The sequence below is a fragment of the Chiloscyllium plagiosum genome, chromosome 14 (assembly GCF_004010195.1).
Source record: "Chiloscyllium plagiosum isolate BGI_BamShark_2017 chromosome 14, ASM401019v2, whole genome shotgun sequence".
NCBI lineage: Eukaryota > Metazoa > Chordata > Chondrichthyes > Orectolobiformes > Hemiscylliidae > Chiloscyllium > Chiloscyllium plagiosum.
The window spans coordinates 79,251,998-79,277,554 of record NC_057723.1 but is presented as its reverse complement, the minus strand read 5'-3'; the positions used below and the strand labels follow the sequence as shown (position 1 = coordinate 79,277,554).

At 40.6% G+C, this 25,557-nt stretch overlaps 1 protein-coding gene across 2 annotated transcripts in view; it reads left to right on the top strand.

Moving 5' to 3' along the window:
* Window positions 1-25,557, top strand: part of LOC122556831 (lysine-specific demethylase 3B-like) — a 146,907-nt gene that overhangs the window by 33,160 nt on the left and 88,190 nt on the right. For both annotated transcript variants that reach the window (XM_043704060.1, XM_043704058.1), the window contains exons 2-3: window positions 15,867-16,034; window positions 20,654-20,767. In XM_043704060.1, the coding sequence (XP_043559995.1) occupies window positions 15,867-16,034; window positions 20,654-20,767 (282 nt within the window). The remainder of the gene's footprint in view (window positions 1-15,866; window positions 16,035-20,653; window positions 20,768-25,557) is intronic.

Sequence of the window (25,557 nt, the reverse complement as noted above, 5' to 3'; positions counted from 1 at the left end):
TGAGACATATAAGATTATTAAAGGTTTGGACACTCTGGAGGCAGGAAACATGTTTCCGCTGATGGGTGAGTACCGAACCTGAGGACACAGCTTAAAAATACGGGGTAGACCATTTAGGACAGAGATGAGGAGAAACTTCTTCACCCAGAGAGTGGTGGCTGTGTGGAATGCTCTGCCCCAGAGGGCAGTGGAGGCCAGGTCTCTGGATTCATTTAAGAAAGAGTTGGATAGAGCTCTCAAGGCTTGTGAAATCAAGGGTTATGGAGATAAGGCAGGAACAGGATACTGATTAAGGATGATCAGCCATGACCATATTGAATGGTGGTGCAGGCTCGAAGGGCAGAATGGCCTACTTCTGCACCTATTGTCTATTGACTTGGATCAGAAAAGAACTTGCAGTAAACAAGGAGGTGCTGGAGGCAGGGGTAATGGTTTAACAAGGTGAAAAAGTTTAGGGCCCTTTAACAAGATGAAGAAGCATTCATTTTGCAAAGTCAGTTAAACAAGGTGACAAGCATTCTTTATGTCAAGCCGGTTAAGGTTAAGAACATTCATTGTGTAACACCAGATGGCTTAATCTCCTCTATTAACACTGGCTGAAGGTAATGGTCACCCAATCAATATGAACGTTGCCTTATCAGGATGCTGCTCCCTATAAGTGACTATATAATTCATTCAGAGTTTGCTGTTTGAGAGAAGGCTGAGAACTCATGTCCCTGTGCACATGTGTGATCGTTCTGTCTCCCTCCAGGGCCCTGAATAACAATGAGGGAGGTAAAACTATACTGCATCTGAGAGTTTTGTTTCAACTGAGGTGGGAATAGGATGACACTGTGACATTTAATTGATATGGCAGAGACATTTTGAAAGTGAATGAGCCACCCTGTATCTCTTGCAAACCAGTAGAAAGGTTCCAGAGAAGGACATTGAGAATCAGCATCTGACTGGTCCAAGAATCCTGTCAGCAACCTCTGTGAACAGGAACCACTGAAATGTTCTCCCAGTTTTTTTCGATCAATCCATAATCTATATCTTTTGTCATGTCTGTGTCTGAGAGAGTTGATAAGGGGATTAGAGTTTTAATTAGTTGAGTTATATGCACTGGTATTTATCTGTAGCTGGAGTAATTTACTTTAACAACAATTTTTGTTAAGTACAGAAACCTGGTCCATGCTTTCTGTTGACCTAGGTCCAGAAAACAGGTCAACTAGGGAAAGTAGCAGGGCTTTATTTCCAACATGCTACAGCAATGTATCATGACAAAGTTTTGGAATTCATGCGGGATTTGATTTGACAGATAGGCAATGTGGTATTAGCACGTTGGTATTAGCAAATAAAACAGGCGAAGGAAAACATCAAGTCCTGTACTACATTTAAGACTTGGCACGAGAAATAGCAGAAGGTTTCCGAACAGTACCTGGTAGCTTTCAGAGAAAGTTCAAAGCCCACATTGAGAGACTTGTCAGGTAAACTGGAGATAACGATGCTTGATAAAACAAGGAGGGCAAAGATAGTTAAGCGGAGAAAGTGAGGTCTGCAGATGCTGGAGATCAGAGATGGAAATGTGTTGCTGGAAAAGCGCAGCAGGTCAGGCAGCATCTAGGGAACAGGAGAATCGACGTTTCGGGCATTAGCGCAACCCACCTATACCCCTACATTTACCCCTTACCTAACACTACGGGCAATTTAGCATGGCCAATTCACCTTATCTGCACATCTTTGGACTGTGGGAGGAAACCGGAGCACCCGGAGGAAACCCACGCAGACACGGGGAGAATGTGCAAACTCCACACAGTCAGTCGCCTGAGGCGGGAATTGAACCCGGGTCTCTGGCGCTGTGAGGCAGCAGTGCTAATCACTGTGCTACGTTACTCCATAAAGCGAATCCATTTTTCCGTCACCCTCAAATTCCAAAAGGTTAGAAAATAAGTGTGTGAAAGAAAGGCAAATAGTGAAGGTAAGGAATGGATAGCTGAGAATGTCCCCAAGATTGTTATCTCAAATTAGCAAGCCAAGTATTGGGGATGAAGGTGATAATTGGACTGCAAAGTAGTGTTCTGACCATTGCAAGAATCATTATCAGCAACTCTCGTGAACAGAAACCACTGAAATGCCTTTCCAGTTTTTCCATTGATAACCCACATTTTTATTCCTGTCTTGTATGTGTGTTTATGTTTGTGTAAGAGAGACTTAGAGTTTTAATTAGCAGAGCTATATACTGGGCTTTTATAAGAGTTTACCTGCAGCTAAAATCAATTTACTTTAAGCAGTTTTTTGTTAAACTTCATCAACCTGAATCTAGAAGACAAGAAAATTGGGACTGTTACGTACTCCTTAAAAACCTTTACCTTTTTGTGACAACTCTGGGGCATGATTTTCAGCTCATGATCTTAGTGCATCGTGGCATACGTTAAAATGAAACAGGTACCAGATGTTCTGTATTTCATTGACTCAGAATTACCTCATCCTAGTCTTGATCCATAGCGGTATTGTTCTTTTAGATATCATAAGTACAGGCTGAAATAAGATAGATGTACTGAGGTTTCTGTATGTGTGGGATGTTGAGACAACCTAAAGTGTAATTTCAAGTCACTTAAACTTAAGCTGAAAATGTGTTGCTGGAAAAGCGCAACAGGTCAGGCAGCATCCAAGGAACAGGAGAATCGACGTTTCGGGCATAAGCCCTTCTTCAGGAATCTTAACTTAAACTTAAGGCAGAGTAAGGCATTGCATGATTGTTTACAGTTGCTGTGATAGACTTCTGTAGTTTTGGCAATTTTTGTTTTCAATTCATGAATTTGTTGCAAATATTGGTTTTGGAGTGAAGTGTGGTGCTTGTATGTACAAGATGTCAAAAAAATTGTTTAAGATACCAGAGAACCTGGCTCTATACATGTGGTTGTTTTGAAGGATTGATGTTGCAGCCAGTCCTGTAAAGCTGTTACTTGTGTGCATCATAGTCTACACCGAACTCCGCTGTGTGTTTCTTCGGGTATGAGTGAGAGTAATGATAAATTGCTGCTTATGGCCATTTCAAGTTCACTTATTTAATTCATAGCTTTTTCAACCCACTGTTAGGCTTAGAATTTTAACCTTTGTGATTTGTGCAGGTATTCTCCTGACAGTGCCAAAAGTGCAAAATGTTCACTTTGTGCTAGCTTTGCATGAGAAAATACTACAAAATCAAAGTTTTGGTATAATCAGGGCAAACTCAACAGTAAATGAGTCCCCTAGATGATATATCTGAGTTAAAAAAACTTTTATTTATTGTATTCTTTAAATTAGAACTGATGATAATTAAAAAGGAATTGACAGGGTTGGATAGCTATCATATACTTTGTTACCTCTGCAGATGAGGTTGGAGATAATATCAAATTCCCTCAGTCTTTGTACTTGCCAGAAGTATTTTGTGCAGTGCAGTTCTTCTGGATTGTATCCAATTGGAGAAGCCTTGAAAGCTTGCTGTTTTCAGTGATGTGCGTGTCATTTATAAGAATGTGCAGACTGTTACTAGCAGTGTCAGTAGCAAGCTGAAGGTCCCGTGAGAAATTTCAGCCTCCATTTTGATCAGTATTTCTGCTTTTTCCTGTAAGTGGACTGCTATTGGATCTGTTCAGGGCTTGGTCAGCCATGTTGATCTAATTTTATAAAGACAAAGCAGTTCTCTGCTTTAATAGTAATTGAGAAGATAAATTAGTTCATCAATCAGTGTGTAATGTTGAAAAGTTGCTATTTTAATAAAGGAAGCTAAACATTCAAACTACCATTCAAATACTATATTTTTCAGGTAAATAATGAAAATTGTCATGTCTTATCGTTTTACTGTTGTGGTTACCTCTGAAGTGGTTTATTTACAACCTCATCAGTATCATTGCCATTTGTGATAGCCTATCTAGGTTTTAATTATGCATTGGTGTGGTTTCAGAATGGATTTAATAATTGTTAAGCTAGGTGCAGACTCTTAAACTATCCATTCTGTATAAATCAGGGCAGGAATGAGTAATTTTAAAACACATTTTACTGAACTGTTTTCACAGGCCACACCTGCTAAAAAGAAGCGATTGAAACAGGTGAAGGTGGGTTTGTAGAATTGAGGCTTGATGTATGAAATTAATTAATAGAAATTTCATTTTAAAAATGGGAACTTCTGAAATTGGCACAGAAACTGATTATTTGCCTTAATTTATAATAGTTTAATTTAATCTGGATCACAGTAGTTTTTCAATATAAAAAATTGAACTGGACAGCATGAAAGAATTTAAAATAGAAAATCGTGTATCAACATAGTTCAATGTATGAATTATAATGCAGTTGCTTTGGTATATTAGGTTGTAGTTAGGTTTGTTTAACTACTTCAGAAAAGCAATTCAGTTTTTGTAATGATTTTATTTGTTTCCATTTCCAGAGAGTGGTGCACATACTTAGTCTTCTGCTCGTAAATCTTTTGAAGTTCATACAGACAAATGTATTAGTTTTAGGGATAGGGCTGTCTCAGGAAAAAGGCTCTTTAATTCTGTCTCGCTATTCTGCCCCACGTTTGTCTTACACTCTAATTTTGATCCCACTTATTCTAATTTTTTGTACTTAATGACCGCTCCCTATCAATGGATGCTTCCAGCTTGGTTTCTCTGTTACTTTAGAAAAATACCCAAATTAAAAGCAACTGCAGCATGTGGAACAGCTTATTTTGACCATATGTGATTCAATCTTTTAACTCTCTGTTAATGTCTGTGCCTGTCTACTATAGTTTGAAATATCTGATCTAGTTAGTACAGCTGAATAAATTTCTGACAAAATGGGCAGAAATGTGATCTGGGTAAACTTGTAAAATCCAGTTCGATTGAACACACTTAGAAATAGCTTGATAGAAGAGGAAACCAAATGGAAGGTGGATATCTGCACTTAGTATTCTCAGTATTGTTGCCAATAGCATCATTCAATCCATATATGATGAGAAAGCAACAAATCAAATCATTGTAACTTATGATTCATGTTTGCTGATGGCCAGGAAGGCCAGTTTGTAAGAATTACCTTCCTCAAGAGTTTTAATGGTGTGATTATCAGGTGTCATTGTGGATTGTTTTTGATATAGGCACTTGGTGCCTATCATAACCACTGATGGTCATGCTCCTGCAGGTGATAGCCCTTCATTGCTCTTGTCAGCTACTGTCCCAGCTATGAAAAATGATGGTTGGGCCACCATCTGTTTAGCCTGGAAGCAGCCTTGAAGCTGAGCATTAGATGCCCTACTGGCCATCAGGCTCCAATACCTCACCACACAGAAAATCTTCCATGCGGCCATGTGGATGTTTCAGGTTATATCCGAAACAATGACTTCTCCACCTCCTGATGCTGCCTGGCTTAGTTTGTTCCTACCGCTTCCTGTTTGTCTATATGTTATTAGCAGGACAGGATTCTTCAAGACTTGGGTGAAAGTTGACAGCTCTCAAAAGTTCCTCAATCTCAGTAGGAATTTGCTCGCAGCATATGCTATAATCTGTGATGACAAGATTTTTTTATCTTTAAAAATCTTGTGAAATTCAAAGTTGCTGACTTGAGATTTGTGAATAATTATACAAAGCTTTCTTTAAAACTGGAAATCACTGAAGAGGATTTCAGTGTTGGGAATTCAGTAATTTATGGAGACTATGAAATAATATTATTTTGGGGATGAAGATGACATATTCCCTCTCTGCTGGAACATTTAACTTTTTTGTATATATTGGTTTGAGGCGACATTAACTTTTGATTTGAAATTGAGATATTACATTGAACACCAACATTTACCTAATTTTGAATGAAATCTTTAAAAGTAGGAAAAGCAAATTTCTGAAGATGCACCCAGATGTTGGATTGTGATTTTAATGCTTATGAAGGGTGGAGTGGGGGAATCAGCATCTAATTTTTGTCTTGTCCAGTTTGCGAGCTTGAAATCTAAGTTCACTTTCCAAAGGCCATAATTACAGGTGTGGTCATAAAATGGAGAGTTAACCACTTCAGATTGCTGAGAAATCCTTCTCTCTGGATCTTGACGATTATCTACTTCTGAGGACTATGGATTCCAGGTTATTGAGTATTTTAAAGGCTGTAAGAGATTCAAGGAGCATGAGAATCCAGCAGAAAATTAAAAATGAGGTTGCAGATTAGCTGTTATCATATTTAATGATGGAGCAGCCCTGAAGGTCCTTACAGTCGCTGTGGCTTGATTGCTTCCTCCTTGGTGGGGAATAGTTCTAGACTTTTTGTATGTGGAGTTTGTACTCTGGAATTATACTGGAAAGCGCCTCGATCCATCTAACAAAGGGTCTCAAATTCTTTTGCATCTGAGGTCCAAAGGTTTATAATGCTGCAAAGCTGAGTGCTAAGCCAGAAAACTGAGGGAAAAATCTTATAAACCAGCAAGGGATGTCTAAAGAAATAATAAGTGAGAGAAATTAGAGTATGTAAGAATACTAGCAAGAGATATAAAAACAGATATTAAAAACCTCTAAGTATAATAAGGAAAAGAGTAGCAAAAGTGAGTGTTGATCCTGGAAAGGGTGAGACTGGGTTGTTAGCCCCTCAAATCCAGAATGCTTGGAACTGGGCATGTCTGAACCTTGGGATATTGGAAGACTGAATCATAAATGTGTATCAGATTTAGATACATAGCCGAGAGATAAAACAATGACAGAGCATCTTAGATTATGTAACTGTAATTGAAAGTTTTATTTATCCAAAACAATTATAAAAGTATAGTAACTTACCAAGCAGTTGATCGAGTGTGTGGGGGTGGAGGGGAGGAGTGCAGTAGAGGGGTGGTTGACTGGCATTTATTGATAAATGTGTGGGAATGCACAAAACATAATGACAGAATCAGCTATCTTATTTGGCTCCATCATCCATCCTTCGACCAGTTGCTCTCAAACAGAAGTTCCCAAATTGTTACATCCCTTCCCTACTGGACTTAGAGATTAACAGCATGGAAACAGACCCTTCGGTCCAACCCGTCCATGCTGACCAGATATCCCAACCCAATCTAGTCCCACCTGCCAGCATCCGGCCCATATCCCTCCAAACTCTTCCTATTCATATATCCATCCAAATGTTGCAATTGTACCAGCCTCCACCACTTCCTCTGGCAGCTCATTCCATACCCATACCACCCTCTGTGTGAAAACGTTGCCCCGTAGGTCTCTTTATATCTTTCCCCTCTCACCCTAAACCTATGTCCTCTAGTTCTGGACTCCCCGACCCCAGGGAAAAGACTTTGCCTATTTACCCTATACATGCCCCTCATAATTTTGTAAACCTCGATAAGGTCACCCCTCAGCCTCTGACGCTCCAGGGAAAACAGCCCCAGCCTATTTAGCCTCTCCCTTTAGCTCAAATCCACCAACCCTGGCAGCATCCTTGTAAATCTTTCCTGAACCCTTTCAAGTTTCACAACATCTTTCCGATAGGAAGAAGACCAGAATTGCAGGCAGCATTCCAACAGTGGCCTAACCAATGTCCTGTACCGCCGCAACGTGACCTGCCAACTCCTGTACTCAGTACCCTGACCAATGAAAGAACACATACCAAACGCCTTCTTCACTATCCTATCTACCTGCAACTCCACTTTCAAGGAGCTATGAACTTGCACTCTAAGGTCTCTTTGTTCAGCAACACTTGCTCGGACCTTACCATTAAGTGTATAAGTCCTGCTAAGATTTGCTTTCTCAAAATGCAACACCTCGCATTTATCCCACTGGTCACAGGCCTCCAGTTTGAAAAACACCCCTCCACCACCATCCTCTGTCTTCTACCTTTGAGCCAGTTCTGTTTCCAAATGGCTAGTTCTCCCTGTATTCCATGAGATCTAACCTTGCTAATCAGTCTCCCATGGGGAACCTTGTCGAACGCCTTACTGAAGTCCATATAGATCACATCTACTGCTCTGCCCTCATCAATCATCTTTGTTACTTCTTCAAAAAACTCAATCAAGTTTGTGAGACATGATTTCCCATGCACAAAGCCATGTTGACTATCCCTAATCAGTCCTTGCCTTTCCAAATACATGTACATCCTGTCCCTCAGGATTCTGTCCAACAACTTGCCTACCATTGAGGTCAGGCTCACTGGTCTATAGTTCCCTGGCTTGTCTTTACCACCCTTCTTAAACAATGGCACCACGTTAGCCAACCTCCAGTCTTCCGGCACCTCACCTGTGACTATCGATGATACAAATACCTCAGCAAGAGGCCCAGCAATCACTTCTCCAGCTTCCCATAGAGCTCTCGGGTACACCTGATCAGGTCCAGGGGATTTATCCACCCTTACCCATTTCAAGACATTCAGAACTTCCTCTTCTGTAATCTGGACATTTTGCAAGATGTCACCATCTATTTCCCTACAAAATGCAGCACCTTGCGTTTATCTGAATTAAACTCCATTCGCCACTTCTCAGCCCATTGGCCCATCTGGTCCAGATCCTGTTGTAATCTGAGGTAATCCTCTTCGCTGTCCACTACACCTCCAATTTTGGTGTCATCTGCAAAAGGATATTTTCCATATCCTTTTCCATAGTAAATACTGATGCAAAATACTCATTTAGTGTCTCGCCCATTTTCTGAGGCTCCACACACAGGCCGCCTTGCTGATCTTTGAGGGGCCCTATTCTCTCCCTAGTTATCCTTTTATCCTTTTATCCTTAATGTATTTGTAAAAACCCTTTGGATTCTCCTGAATTCTATTTGCCAAAGCTATCTCATGACCCCTTTTTGCCCTTCTCATTTCCCTCTTAAGTATACTCCTTCTTCCTTTATACTTCCAGGGATTCACTTGATCTATCCTGTCTATACCTAACATATGCTTCCTTCTTTGTCTTAACCGAACCCTCAATTTCTTTAGTCATCCAACATTCCCTATACCTACCAGCCTTTCCTTTCAGCCTGCTTGGCACACCCTCCTCATTCTTGAAGAAGGGCTTTGCCGAAACGTCGATTCTCCTGTTCCTTTGATGCTGCCTGACCTGCTGCGCTTTTCCAACAACACATTTTTAAGCTCAGTTTCCTTTCACCCTGACAGGAATATACTTTTTCTGGATTCACATTATCTCATTTCTGAAGGCTTCCCATTTTCCAGCTGTCCCTTTACCTGTGAACATCTGCGTCCAATCAGCTTTCGAAAGTTCTTGCCGAATTCCGTCAGAATTGGCCTTTCTCCAATTTAGCTGAAAATGTGTTGCTGGAAAAGCGCAGTAGGTCAGGCAGCATCCAAGGAGCAGGAGAATCGACGTTTCGGGCATGAGCCCTTCTTCAGGATTTTCACCACTGATCTCCAGCATCTGCAGTCCTCACTTTCTCCTTTCTCCAATTTAGAAGTCCAACTTTTAGATCTGGTCTATACTTTTCCATCACTATTTTAAATTTAATTGTATTATGGTTACTGGCCCCCAAGTGTTCCCTCACTGACACCTCAGTCACCTGCCCTGTCTTATTTCCCAAGAATAGGTCAAGTTTTGCACCTTCTCTAGTAGGTGAATCAGAAATTTTTCTTTTACGCACTTAACAAATTCCTCTCCATCTAAACCTTTAACACTATGGCAGCCCCAGTTTATGTTTGGAAAGTTAAAATCCTCGACCATAACCACCCTATTATTCTTACAGATAGCTGCGATCTCCTTACAAGTTTGTTTCTCAATTTCCCTCTGACTGTTAGGAGGTCTATAATATAATCCCAATAAGGTGATCATTCCATTCTTATTTCTCTGTTCTACCCATATAGCTTCCCTGGATGTATTTCCAGGAATATCCTCCCTCAGCACAGATGTAATGCTATCCCTTATCAAAAATGCCACTCACCCTCCTCTCGCCTCCCTTTCTATCCTTCCTGTAGCATTTGTATCCTGGAACATTAAACTGCCAGTCCTGCCCGTCCCTGAGCCATGTTTCCGTAATTGCTATGATATCCCAGTCCCATGTTCCTAATCATACCCTGAGTTTATCTGCCTTCCCTGTTAGACCCCTTGCATTGAAATAAATGCAGTTTAATTTATTAGTCCTACCTGCCCTGACTGTTTGACTCGCTTCTGTTCTCAACTGTACCAGTCTCAGATTGATGTTGTTCCTCACTATCTCTCTGGGTCCAACCCCCCCACCTTACTAGTTTAAATCCTCCCGAGTAGCTCTCGCAAATTTCCTGCCAGTATATTAGTCCCCTTCCAATTTAGGTGCAATCTGTCCTCCTTGTACAGGTCACTTCTACCCCAAAAGAGATTCCAATGATCCAAAAATGTGAATCCTTCTCCCATACACCAGCTCCTCAGCCATGCATTCATCTGCTCTAGCCTCCTATTCCTGTCCTCACTAGCTCGTGGCACTGGGAGTAATCCAGATATTACTACTCTTGAGGACCTCCTTTTTAAATTTCTGCCTAACTCTCTGTAATCTCCCTTCAGAGTCTCAATCTTTTCCACTCCTATGTCGTTGGTTCCAATGTGGACAGCATTTTGCACCCTCTCTGAGACATCCTTGATCCTAGCACCAGGGAAGTAACACACCATTCTGCTTTTTTGCTGCTGGCCGCAGAAACTTCTGTCTGTACCTTGGATTAGAGAATCCCCAAACACAATTGATCTCTTGGAAGCCGGCATACCCCTCGTTGCATTCGAGCCAGTCTCAATCCCAGAAATTTGGCTGTTTGTGCTACGTTCCCTGAGAATCCATCGCCTCCTACATTTTCCAAAGCAGCATACCTGTTTGAAATGGGTATCTCCACAAAAGACTCCTGCACTAGGTGCATACCTCTCTTACCTTTCCTGGAGTTAATCCATCTATGTGACTGTATCTGAGACTTTCCACCGTTCCTATAACTGCCATCCATCACATACTGTTGCTGTTGCAAATTCCTCATCGCTTCTAACTGTCTCTCCAACCAATCCATTCGATCTGATAAGATTCACATCCAACAGCATTTATGGCAGATATAATCCGCAGTAGCCCTTAAACACTCTTTAAACTCCCACATCTGACAAGAAGTACATATCACTGTACTAAAGGCCATTTTTGCTCCTTCACAATCTACAGACCCAGAAAATCACACCGTCTTATTCCTCTACAAAACGCTGCCCCAGGTTAAATTAATAGTTATGGCTTATATTTTAAGTTTAATCGAGACATATCTCCAAAAACATATAATCAAGAAAGAACCCACTCACTACAGCAGCATTTCTGTTGGACAGACTTAAAATAACGATTAACTTATCTGATTCTGTGTTGCGAACTTCACCCAAACAGGTTCCTCCAAGATTAGTTATGAATTTCACTGTTTGTTAATTTTCCCAGACGCACTCCGATGTCCAGCGATACATGAATTCAAAACAGCAAAGTCAGTAACTGTGCAGGTTCTCTCTCTCTCTCTATCTCCCTCCTGCTCTGTCCTCACCTTGTGCTTCTTTTGTCTGTCCTTCTCCCTTTTAAAACTGATGTTTTGACTTTTTTTTCCCAAAGTTCCAAAACAATGCAACAGCATATGAAACAGTAGTTGCTGCTCCTGGAATTAGAGGAAATCACCTACACCTAAAATACCTCAAAAAAAGGAGCAGCTGTTACAGCCAGGAACGTTTCCCGTCCTCCATCTTGGATTACCTTTGTTTTTGATATAGGCACTGGGTGCCAATCATAATCATTGATTGTCCTTATTGGCCTTGCCTTGCTGAGATTGCTTATGGGGTTATGGACTTCTGTTAATGTAATTTCTAGGTTCTAGAGAAGTCCCAGTAATTTGAACAACTAAAAGTATAGTACCTCTATTCATGAAGGAGGGAAGAAACTGGAAGCTATAGGTTAATTAGTCTAGTATTATGAAACAAGCAGTTGAAGGATATTTAAACCATAATAGGCCAAATCAACATTGGAAAAGAGAGTTATCAAGTAACAATAAAGATGGATACAGACCATACAATATGGATTTTCAAAAGTCTCTTTCAATAAAATGCCTCAGTGGTTAGGACTGTTCCCTCACAGTGCCAGGGACCTGGGTTCAATTCCACCCTCAGGTGATTGTCTGTGTGGAGTCTGCATATTTTCCCCTTGTCTGTATTGAGTTTCCTCCCACAGTCCAAAGGTGTGCAGGCTAGGTGGAGTTACCATGCTAAGTTGTCCATGGTGTCCAAAGATGTGCAGACTAGGTGGATTAGACATGGGAAATGTAGGGTTATTGGGATTGGGTAGGGGAGTGGGTCTGGGTGAGATGCTCTTGATTTGATTACTTACAGTGTGGAAACAGGCCCTTCGGTCCAACAAGTCCACACCAACCCTCCGAAGAGCAACCCACCCAGACCCATTCCTCTACATTTACCCCTTCACCTAACACTACAGTCAATTTAGCATGGCCAATTCACCTAACCTGCACATCTTTGGACGCTGGAGGAAACCGGAGCACCCAGAAGAAACCCACAGAGACACTGGGAGAATGTGCAAACTCCACACACAGTTGCCTGAGGTGGAAATTGAATCCGGGTCTCTGGTGCTGTGAGGCAGCAGTGCTAACCACTGTGCCACCGTGCTGCCCAATGCCCTCTTCCGGGGGTTGGTGTGGACTCGCTGAGCTGAATGAACTGCTTCCACGCTTAGGGATTCTGTGGTAAAAGGTTACTATGCAAAACAGTGTGTTGGATGTGATGTATTAACATGGATAGAGGGTTGGCTAACCAGCAACAAGCAGCTGGGATCAATGAATCATTTTCAGGTTGATTAACAATTGCATTGCCACAGGGACCTCTGCAGGGCCTTCACTACAATAAGTCCTCACTCAAAGCGATGATTGCATTTGTGAAAGTTGTGACATCAAGTAAAATAACTTTAAATGAATCATGGATTCCCTTAAGAATCAATGTTTAAGTCAGAGTTAGGTTCCTTGGGATCACTTCTCACTTGGGAAAAAGTAATTTCCAGGTGGAAGTGCTGTGGCATAAATGTGCAGCACCCCTGTGTGTTCTCGCGGGTGAAGTAACTTCCAGCTTTGACGAACCTCTACCACAAGATGGAGCTGAGGTTGAGTAGTCAAGGGGAAAAAGAATATACATAGAGATACAAATAGGATTAGCGAGTGGGGAAGGTATATCAGCTGTGTGGGAAAAATGTGAGGTTGTCCACTACGACAAAAATAATAGAAAAGCAGAATATTATTCATGATTGAGATTGCAGAATGCTGCTGTACAGATGTTTGGGTATTTCTTGCACACAAATCTCAAATGTTACAGTGCATAAATAATGCTGTACTTTATTGTAAGGGGAAGGGGTATTGAAATCTTGCTACAACTGTACAGATCATTGGTGATAATACACTGTTGATCTTCAGTTTTGATCTCCCCACTAATGCAGACATATAGAGTCGTAGAGATGTACAGCATGGAAACAGACCCTTGGGTCTCCATTGTCCATGTCTACCAGATAGCCCAAATTAATCTAATCCCATTTGGCCCATATCCTGCTAAACTCTTCCTATTCATATATCCATCCAGACGTCTTTTAAATATTATATTTGTACCAGCCTCCACCATTTCCTCTGGCAGTTCATTTCATACAGGCACCACTCTGTGTGGAAAAATTGCCCCTTGAGTCCCTTTTAACTCTTTCTCTTCTCACCTGAAACCTATACCATCTAGTTTTGGACTCCCTTTTCTGACTTGCACTGGAGACAATTCAGTGAGGGTTTACTAGACTCATTGCTGGAATGAAGTGTTAGGTTCTTTTTCTTAAGATTCTTCTACACTTGATGCTACTGTAAAATACCATCTTCTGTGAACAGCCAAAATTTTATTAACCAAGTACAAGCTTTGGAGGATTACTTAAAACTCCTTGCAATGCTTGCGAAGTGTGTCAAGAGAAGCTCTCTGAACAAGGGAACAGTTCTTCCTTCATACAAAATTTCTACATCACAGTCAGTAATGCCCACAAGACAACCCTCAGCCACTCCCCCATAGTCATATGCCACTCAAGACACAATGCAGTGACTTGACCATTTTGAGAAACAAAGTAATTTAGATCATTTCTTAATAGAAAGATCTGGTGTAAATCATTTTTTTTAACTGTAGGGTGTAGTCAGAATTTTAATTTCAATGTTCTTATTGATTCTGAATAGGAGATGATAATGTCAATCTACTTTGAATAGTAGGAGATAACAATGTAATTTCTTTTACATTGTACCTGAAAGATAAAGAAACATACCACTCTACCCCCAGGTCAGCAGAACAGATTATCCCCTTTACATCTCATGGCCATCCAATTTCTTACAGATTAACAGAGTAAATTAACCCTTTCACATCTCAGCAGGGGTTATAAAAGTGTGAGCAGGTTAGGGTAAGTTATAAGTTTGGGCTTATAAGCATTGGAGTTTAGAAGGAGCATAAAAAAAATGAAACCTTGAAGATTCTGAGGGGTCTTGACAGGATTGATGTTGACAGAACTCCACCTCATGGGGAAGTGTCCATCTCTGACTGTTGGGGGGGGTGGTGATGCACGGTTGGAATAATGAGGATTCCCATTTAAGATGGAGAGGAGAGTAAATTTTCTGAAGGTTGAGAGCATTTTCATTGCTCTTCCCCAAGAACATTGGAGACAGAGTCATTGAAGATATTCAAATCTGAGTGACAGATTTTTGATCAAGGGAGTTGTGGGGGCAGTTGGAAAGCAGAAGGCCACAGTCTGATCAACCATGACCATACTGAAAAGCTGACTCAGTAGATGGTATTGACAACTGCTTCTCTTTCTTTTGATCTCATGGGCTTCCTGGTATTGTCTAAATTGAAATATAATGTTAATTATGACACAAACTGCAAGTGGTGCAAAGGCATGCATTGTGAAGCTTGACTTCAAATTGAGGTCAGCACTTTGCCACCAAATGTGTGTCTGAATTGCCATATGGATTGGGATGGCCAGTACATGTTTCTGGTCCATCTTGGTTGGGTTGAAAGACCTCAACCACTCTTGAGACTCTCGGCATGTTGGGACTGCAAGTAACCCAGACTTGGATCAGCGCAAGCTGCCATCTAAGTTGCTTTTTAATGGTTCGTGGTCTACCTCTCATTGCTGCAAAGAAAAGACACACAGAACATTGCTTCTCATCAGCATTTGGGTGATTTTAGGTGGTGGGCCATGACAACTAGAATCTTATTTTTGGTGGAACATTTGGAACCTTATTGTCATTCTCCCTTTGTGAGCCCCAGTTTAACATTCTAAATAGGATGTTGTTCTTGTTATTCACTCATCTAGGATGTGAGAGCGAAGCAAGTTATGTGGAGTATTATGTCTTGATACCTTTGTGTGGCATCTTGGCATTTTTTTCAAATGAAAAGAGCTGAAAATTAATTTCAATTCATATTAGTGTGAATAGCAAGTTAGTAGATCAGATCTTTCAAGCCTTTGTCGGGAAAACTGCAGTTGAGGAAATTGGAAAGATTCCCATTTTTTATCAGTCTTACTTAAAGGGCTTATCTATGTTTTACAAAAGAAAAATTCTGTAGTTATGCATATATGAAATAAAAGGCTGAGATATTCAGGCAGCATCTGCGAGACTTAAAATGTAATGGTTCAGGTCTATGACCTAATACCATAACTTTTATTCTGTTCATTCTGATAAAGCATTGTACCAAAATGTTAACTTGTCCTTGTTGGCTAATATTTATTCCTGCTATTTTTGTCTATCTTTAGTTTTAAATACTTGGTTAACTCCATGTCCCTGTCTTTTTAACAGTAGTTGACTGTTTGGCATGCATCCTTTGAAAGGGAACTTATTTTTTCATTCAGTATTTACTTGCTGCTTCTCACGTAACCAATGTAGATATAATTTGGTTGAAATTACATTTAAATTGTGCCATCTTTCTGAATTTCTTTATGCTGCAGGTGTATATTGAATTTGATGATTCGCGTTGGAAAAAGCAAGCTTGGGTGAAGGTTTACGCTGAAGATGTCCTTGTTTTCCTTGTGGAACATAGTCTCGTGTGGTGCCCTAGGAAAGATTCAATACTCTTACAGGGAGGAAGGATTAATGCTAGCCAATGGCCTGCATTGGTAAGAAAAATCTTGTCTCTTCTGCAATTCAGAGTAAACTGGCTGTATTAGGTATTCACTACAATTTTTAACCAATCTGATCTGTTCTAATGAGTGTACAGTCTTTATCCAAATCACTGAAACATAAGGGGGATAATGCCGTCCCTTGGGCAGAATTGAATTGTTTTAGTTCGCTCAAAGCAAGACTTGATTTGTTTGCATAAAATGAGATTTCATTTCTTTTTTGTCAACCTGTATGTGTTACAATATATCTCAGTGGCCATCGTCTCATGAGGTGGGACTTCATGTCAGCAATTTGCAAATTTTTGCATTAAACTTATAATTCTCTTTCAGTTGGCTTCGGAAATGTGCATGTCTGTTGTGCAGTTTTAACATGTATGAAAAGGATAAAAATGGATAATTGCCTGCTGTGGTTCACATGGATTATAAATAATACACTATAAAATCACGAGATGTAGGAGCAAAAGTAGATCATTCACGTGCAAGTCTGCTCTCTCATTCAGTTATATTAGGGCTGATCTGATAGTCCTCAATTCCACTTTCTTACCTTTTCCCTCTAATCCTTGGTTCCCTTACTGATTGAAAAACTGTCCAACTCTGCCTTGAATATACTTAATGACCCAACTATGAGAGTTCTCTTTAGTAAAGCCTTCTACAGATTCACTACTTTCAAGAAATGCCTCCTCATCTTTGTTTTAAGTATGCAATGCCTTATTCTGAGATTGTGACTTCTGCTCCCAGAATATCCCACAAAGAGAAGCAACCTCTCTGCATCTAACCTGTCAAGCCTCTTTAGAATCCTGTATGTTTCAATAGGTAGTCTCTCATTCTTCTAAATCCTAATGAGTACAGGGCCAACATACTCAACCTCTCCTCATAAGACAGTGCCTCCGTAACCATTTAGCCTAGTGAAACTTGTCTGGACTGTGTCCAACGTAGGTATATCTTTTCTCAAATAATAAACCCAAAACTATTTAGTGTTTCAGCTATGATCTGACTAATGCCTTGTATAGTTTTAGCTACACCTCCAGCTTTTATATCCCATTCCCTTTGAGATATAGGCCAACATTCATTTGTCTTCCTTGTTACCTGCTGAACTTGGATGCTAGCTTTTTGTGATTCATGCACATGGGCTCCCACATACCTCTGTTCTGTAGCTTTCTGGAATCATTCTCCATTCAAATAATATTCAGCTCCTCTATTCTCACCAAAGTGCCCAACCTCACATTTCCCCATGTTACATACCATCTGCCAAGTTTTTACCCACTTGCTTATCCATATCCTTCTGCAGATCCTTTGTGTCATCCTAACCATTTGTTTTCCCACCTATTTTTGTGTCACCTGCAATCTTGGTTGTTCCTCATCCCAGTCATTAATATACTTTGTAAATCATTGTGGTCCCAGCACTCATCTCTGTCGCCCACCACTAGTTATACGTTGTCAGCCTGAAATTGCCCTCTTATCACAACTCTGTCTTTGATTAGTCAGTCCTTTATCCATGATTCTACATTAGAACCAAGTGCTTGTATCTTAAGTAGCCTAATGCATATAGGGCCTTATCAAACGCCTTCTCAATATCCAAATATATCATGTCTACTGCTTCCGCTTTACCTATCTTGCTTGTTGACCACTAAAAAAAATCTAGTAAATTTGTCAAGCATGATTTCCCCTTCATGATGCCATGTTGATTCTGCTTGATGACATTAATTATGCATTTCTAAATGCTCTACTGTTATATCTCTTATAAATGACTTTGACATTTTCCCAATAACAAGGCATTAAGCTAATTGACCTATAGTTGTCTATTTTTTGTCTCTTTCCCTTTTTAAATAAAGGTGTTACATTGACCATTTTCTAAGCCTCTGGAACTTTTCCAGAATCTAAGAAGTGTTTGAAGATTGCTATCGATACATCCACTGTCACGCCGCTACTTCCTTTTTATATCCTAGGTTGCATCATCTTAGGTCCAGGGAACTTGTCAGTCTTTAGCCCCATTGCTTTCTATAGCACTTTTTCTCTTGTTATATTGGATCTAAACTTCTTTTTCCCCTTGATTATGTCATAGTTTTAGAATGCTGTTAGTGTCTTTTCATGTGTAGACTGGTGCAAAGTATTTGTTCAACTCCTCTGCCATTTTCTGGTTGCCCATGGTTATTTCCACAGCCTCTTCTGTAAGGGGCCTATGTTCACGTTGAATTTGCTCTTATTTTTCTGCGTATTTAAAGAAGCTCTTGCTGTTTGCCTTGATATTATTGCAAGTTTACCTCAAAGTTTATCTTCTCACTTATTTTCTTGGTTGTCTTTTGGCTTTTATAACTTTGGGAAAGTGAATTCTGCAGATGCTGGCGATCAGAGTCGGGTGTGTCTTGCTAGAAAAGCACAGCAGGTCAGGCAACATCCGAGGAGCAGGAGCGCCTGGTGAAGGACTTATGCCCGAAACGTCGATTCTCTTGCTCCTCAGATGCTGCCTGACCTGCTGTGCTTTTCCAGAATCACACTCAGTTTTTATAACTTTCCCAACCCTCTGGCATATGACTAATCTTTGCCTAATTGTAAGTTTTTTTTTTCTTTCAGTTTTATGGTATTCTCAACTCCCCTGATTATTCATTATTGGATTACCCCCTCCTAGAATCCTCCTCCATCATTGGGAATACCTTTGTTGTGAGCCATGAACTACTTTATTAAGCATCTGTTACTGTTCTTAACTGTCTTTGTTGCTAAACTCCTTTCCCAGTCCATTCCAGCGAGCTCTGCTCTCTCTCCTTTGTAATTGCCATTATTTAAGCTGAATTTCATTGTTTCTGACACAAGTTCCTCCCTCTCAAACTGAGTGCTAAATTTTACCACATCATGTTTGTTGTTCCCTCAGGTTATAGAGTCATAGAGATGTACAGCATGGAAACAGAGCCTTCGGTCCAACTCATCCATGCTGACCAATTTGCCAGCACATGGACCATATCCCTCCAATCCCTTCCTATTCACATACCCATCCAGATGCATTTTCAATGTTACAATTGTACCAGCCTCCACTCTCTCTGGCAGCTCTTTCCATACACACACCACCCTCTGTGTGGAAAAAATTGCCCTTTAGGTCCTTTTTATATCTTTCCCCCCTGACGCTAAACCTATGCCCTCTAGTTCTGGACTCCTCCACCCCAGGGAAAAGACTTTGCCTATTTATCCTATCCATGTCCCTCATGATTTTATAAACCTCTGATGCTCCAGGAAAAATAGCCCCAGGCTTTTCAGCAACTCCCTCTAGCTCAAACCCTCCAACACTGGCAAATTACTTGTAAATCTTTTCTGAACCCTTTTAAGTTTCACAACATCCTTCTGATAGGAAGGAGACCAGCTTTGCACGCATTACTCTAAAAGTGGTTAATCAACATCCAGTGCAGCTGCAACATGATCTCCCAACTCCTATACTCAGCACTCCGATCAATAAAGGAAACTATACCAAATGCTGCCTTCACACTCAATCATCTATTAAACTTGCCTCATTGCACGTCACCAAATCCAGTATAGCCTGATGCCTGGTTGGATCCACAATATCAAAAATTGCTGGAGCAGCTCAGCAGGCCTGGCAGCATCTGTAGGGTTAATGTTCAGTGACCGTTCAGAACTGTTCTTCACTGCTGCCAGACCTGCTGAGTTGTTCCAGCAATTTGTCTTTTTGTTTCTGATTTCTAGCATCCGTAATTCTTTGGGTTTTTTTTGGATCTACAACATATTGTTCTTGGAAACTGTCCCAAGTACAGCCTATGAATTATCCTCACTGCTAATTCTGCCAATCTGACCATCTCAATCTATATGAAGCTTAAGGTCCCCTATGATTCATGTACTCCCTTTCTAACATGCCCTCATGTATCTAACCTCAGAAGAATGACAGCATAGCATTAGTGTGGTCCTCTAAGTGAGTTGTACCACCTTCACTGGTTTTGCTTTTATACCTGGATCATTCTGTTCAACAAAATTTCTGTTTCTTGATGGAAGGAAAGAGATGTGGCCAAAGGTTTTCATCTTGCATTCATTAGGACAAGCTCAAGATTGCCAATTTTCAAAGGATCTATTTATGATGCAGGAGAAAGGGTGCTGATTGGTTGGCAAGCCAACTTTGCCCAGAATGTTGCCATAAGGGGAGCTGTCTGGGTAATTTTTAAATAAACACAAGGCTTGAAGTATTTTTGTTTGCTGAGAATGAATCCCAGCTTATGAATATTTGTATATTTAGCATGATTTTTATTGCCACCTTAGTTCCAAGGATGTGAAACAGAGAGTAACTGTGGATGTTAACTTTATGAATGTGGATGGTAGCCAACAAGTCAAGAAGTTTGATAAACAAGTATCATCTGTATCTGGGATATACATTTTCTCATTAGTTTGCCCTGATTTTAATTGCAATGGCCAATGGTATTACCGTGATTACTGTTTAAAAGGGCGACGAGTCAGTTTGTTCTCTCCTGAGTAGCTAACATGTATATTTATTTCTACACTGCTGTTGCTGGCATCAAATGAAGACCATACTTATTATATAACTTATCATCTGTTAGCTCACTGTATACTGTGTTTTTGTGCCCTATTTATGATGACATAGTAATTGATTTTTATTTTGTTTTCAGACCTATAAAGCACTGGTAGATAAAATTGGGTTGGGTTCCATCGTTCCAGTTGAGTTCTTCGGTGACAGGGTAACGAATTTTACGGTTGATGGTGCTGCACTCCGACTATTTAAAGTAATTTTCTTCTATTTCTTTTAGTAGTTTTACTGCATGTATATAATTTTAGCATGGAGTAGTTGGGTTCATTTTAGATTCAGTTCAGTACTGTAGTGTCATTGTAATGTTAAGTTAGTGCTTAGTCTCTAATTCGCAAAAGTTTAAAAATTTAAATTCCAGTAATTTTTGTAAGAACTCCTATAGCTCTTGCCAAATTAATACTCTGAGCTATCCAGTGCCTTAAATGGGTGGATTCTGGTGTTTGATTTTAAGCTTATTTCATATATTTGCAGAAAATGAATTGAGTAGGAATTGGCTTATCAACCAGTATCTGTTTTGTTGGTTCTTTTTTACCTATGCTCATGACAATCGTGTACAAATTTAAATGTGGGTGTCAGTTTTGATCTTCTGCTTGCTTGTGTAATGAGCTTGGGAAATACAAGAGTTTAGAATTTTTGAAAAGGTGCATAGCTCGGATTGTGGATGAGATCGTAAATTTGTACATCAAGCTGGTGTGGTTTTCTGCAGATGTTTTGTCGCCCTGCGAGGTGACATCGTCAGTGTGTCTTTAATATGGTATTGGTGGTCTGTCCCACCTGGTATTTATGTGTCTTTGTTTTTTGTACATCCAGTTCTGGTATCTTTGTGGTTTGTGTATGAGGTCTAGTTCAATATGTTGAGTTCCAGCTGGAGTGCCAGGCTTCAAGGAATGCTCTCATGTGTTTCTGTTTAGCCTGTGCTAAGATGGTTACATTGTCCCAGTTGAATTTGTGTCGTTCATTGTCTATATGGTTGGAAATAAGGGGGTACTGGTTGTGTCTGGCAGTGGGGAGCTGATGTTCGTGCACTTATGGTCAGTTTTCTTCCTAATTGTCCGACGTAGTGTTTTTCATAGTCCTGGTGAATAAAGTTCATCCTATGGATGTCCAGTCATTTACCTTAGTGAGGAGCTAGTGAAAGGCATTTACTGGTTTGTGGGCCACTAAGACTGCTAGGGGTCTAAGCAGTTAGGTAATCATTTCTGGTTTGTCCTTGATGCATGGTCTGGTGACTATTGTGTCTGGTTGTGTAGTGTTTTTTTTAGGTTGGTTGCGTAAGTATTGGAGGATCACGCTCGTTTAAATCCCTTGATTAGGTGTTCCTGTTCTGCCTTCTGGAGTTCTGGGTTACTGCGTGTGTCCTTGCTTGTTCAAATAGTGTTCTCATGCAGCTCTGTTTGTGCGTGCTGGGGTGGTTCCTGTTATAGTTCAGTATCTGGCCTGTATCCAGTGAAATGTGGTACTCAGTGGTATCCAGACGTATTAGTGGAATGCACACCTACTGATGAACTCCAGACCAGTGTGTGCAGGAAGAATGCTCATACAGACCAGATACTGAACTATAAAAGCAACCACCCCAGTACCCACAAACAAAGCTGCATGAGAACACTATTTAAATGAGCAACGACCCACTGCAGCAACCCAGAACTCGAGAGGGCAGAACAGGAACACCTATTCAAGGGATTTAAACGGAACAGGTACCCTCAGAGCACTATCCTCCAACATAACAAACCTAAAAGAAAACACTATATGACAGTGAACATATCATATATCAAGGATATATCAGAAATGACTACCCAGCTGCTCAGACCCTTAGGAATCTTAGTAGCCCACAAACCAGTAAACACTTTTCACCAGCTCCTCACAAAGATTAAAGACCTGACACTTGCATCGAACAGGACAAACGTTTTTTACCAGATACCCTGCAAGGTCACTACATAGGACAAACAGAATACGAATGCATGAACATGAACTCGCCACTGCCAGGCACGACCAGTACTACTTCATTTCCAACCATACAGGCAACAAAGGGCACAAATTCAACTGGGACAATGTAATCATCCGAGTATAGGCTAAATAAACACGGAAGATAATTCCTTGAAGCCTTGCTTTCCAACCAGAACTCTCACAATAAACGCATTGAACTGAATTCCATATGCAAACTACTCAGATACAGAACCAGAAGTCCCAAAGAACAGACACACAAATACCAGGTGGGACAGAGCACTAACACCTTATCAAAGGTGCACTGACAAGGTCACCTAGCGAGGCGGCAGATTGTCTGTAGACAACCACACCAGCTCTGTGAACGAATACACAACCTCGTCCAAGAGTTTGTATGTTAAAACACTAATCTAAAAATGTACTTCATTATGATTGATACAGGTATAACATTTCTTATTTTGAGAGTTCTCAATGGTTAATTAGAATTGCACCATCGTATGACCAGCTTTTACCTTTCCATGTTCAATACAGTGCAGTGTGTGGAGAATTTTTTATTGAGGTTTAGCTTGTTTGCGCTAAATGGAGGAAGGAAGAGGTGCTTGACTTTTCACATTTGTATGTTCCATGTTATTACAATGCTGTTGCTGTTCAGGTAGAAGTGTCTGACTACTTGAGTTTGGAGGATTATAAGGCTCTCCCATTGTTTGAACCATCAGTGAAGGTTGTGTCGAATGTTTTTCCTTACACTTGCTGCAAGTTCACTAGGACTGCAAAAATTGGTATCAATGTAACTAAATATTTTATGAATTCAAATATGGTTCCACCTCTTTTAGACATAGTAGTGCATTTGTGCTCACTTTTCTGTTCAACGTTAAGCACAGATCTTAGCATTGAAAAAAATATTATGTGGTTAACGTGTCAAACCTTTCTTCTACAAAAGCCATTCCAATTCCTCATGAAGGACGAAATAATTGAAACACAGCAAGTCAGGTTTTTGGAGAGTAAAGTGGCATTCATTGTTTTATGTTTGCCCTTTAGAACGGAAAATTAAAACTAAAGGCTTTTTTATTCTATTGGAGTGAGGGGGGGAAAGGAGAGAGCAGATTATATTGGGACCAGTGTGAATTTATTAGTCATGAAGTGGTGTAGCAGGTTATCTGTCAGGGAAGGAAAGGAGTATCAAAGAAATGGAAATCTTAAAAGATCGAAATATATTGGAAAAGTATTATAGAATCACTGCAGTGCAGAAAGAGGTTGTTCAGACCATTGAGTCTGAACCGACCCTTCAAAGGACATATCACCTAAAACCATGCCCTCACCCTATCCCTGTGACCCTGCACGTCCTTGGACACAGGGTAATTTACCATGGGCAATCCACCTAACCAGCAATCTTTGGACTGTAGGAGGAAACTGGAGCACTCGGAGGTAACCAGACACTGGGAGAATGCCTGTGTGGAATGTGCACAGTCACCCAAGGGTAGAAGTGAGCCCAGGTCCCTGGCAATGTGAGGGAACAGTGGTAACCACTGTGTCACCATGCCTCCAAAAGCTAAAGATGTGAGATCCACGCTGACAAGGTAAAAGTAGGTAAGGAGACAAATTTTAAACGCAACTTGCAAAATAGGCATAATAGCAGAACAAAAACGTTTGCAAGTGCAGAATTTAACCATCATTCCAAGCAGACCACAATTGTACAGATAACTCCACGACAATTCTGATATAATAAGCATTCACCCATGACCTCCCCTCTTCTCATTGCTGTCAGAAATCGCCAACATCAGTTGTTTTGAAGAAAATGGTAAAGCTCAAGTCTGAAGTCAGTGGTTTAGGCCATAAGATTTCAAAATGCTGAGGAGAAATTATTCCCTCCGTTTGCGTTGAGGTTGGAATGCAAGCAACTAATAATCAAGAAGTGGTCAGAGTGGAATAGGATTAGTGAAATCTCTGAAAAAGATCCTATTAGCAATGGTTTTCGTAATTAGTCATGAGGATAGGAAGAGATTACTTAGTGTGGAAACAGGCCCTTCGACCCAACAAGTCCGCACTCACCCTCGAAAGAGCAACCCACCCAGACCCATTCCCCTACATTTGCCCCTTCACCTAACACTACGGGCAATTTATCAAGGCCAATTCACCTGACTGCACATGTTTGGACTGTGGGAGGAAACCGGAGCACTGGAGGAAACCCGTGCAGACACGGGGAGAATGTGCAAATTCCACACAGACAATTACCTGAGGCTGGAATCGAACCCAGGTCTCTGGCACTGTGAGGCAGCAGTGCTAACCACTGAGCCACTGTGGCTTTGACTAGATGGAGACCTGCTGCAGACGTTAAGCAGATTTAATGATGTAGAGTTTATAATTGATAAAGAGTTGTGTTTGAATCTCACTTATTTACTCTCCTCTTCCATTGGTGTTTTGGCAATACAAGCCAAAGGGTATGATTTTCAAGGAGGTGGAGACACAGACTTGGAAACATACTCAACTCTTCGAATACAGCCGGACAAGTTGAGAAGGATTTTTAAAAGGTATATGGGTACTTGACTTCTAGTTAAGATATAGAATTCAAAAGGAAGGATGGTCTGCTAATTCTTTATAAATCCATGGTTAGACCCCATCTGTGGCCAGTTCTGAACACCAACTGTTAAAGATTTCAAAGCCTTGGAGAGGGTGCAGAAGAATGTTTTTGAATGGAATCAAAGATTGAGAAGCAGGAAATGCTCTTCTACAGCAAAGAAGATTAATAGGAGATTCGGTTAATATGTTCAAAGTATGAAGGGATCTCATTGAGAAATTAGTTTCTAGTGGCAGAATTCTGAATAATTGGTGAATACAGAGTAAAGGTAATTGTAAACGAGCCATACATGATCTGTGTAGGAATATTTTATGAGTGAATTGTTATCTAGCGTGTCACTGCCTAGAACAATGGAAGCATATTCACCAAAAGCTTTCAAATGACAATGTTCGAAAGCAAAGGAATTCATAGAACCACAGGAAGAGAGTCCAGGACTAATTGGACAGCTATTTCCAAGAGCTTGCACAGAC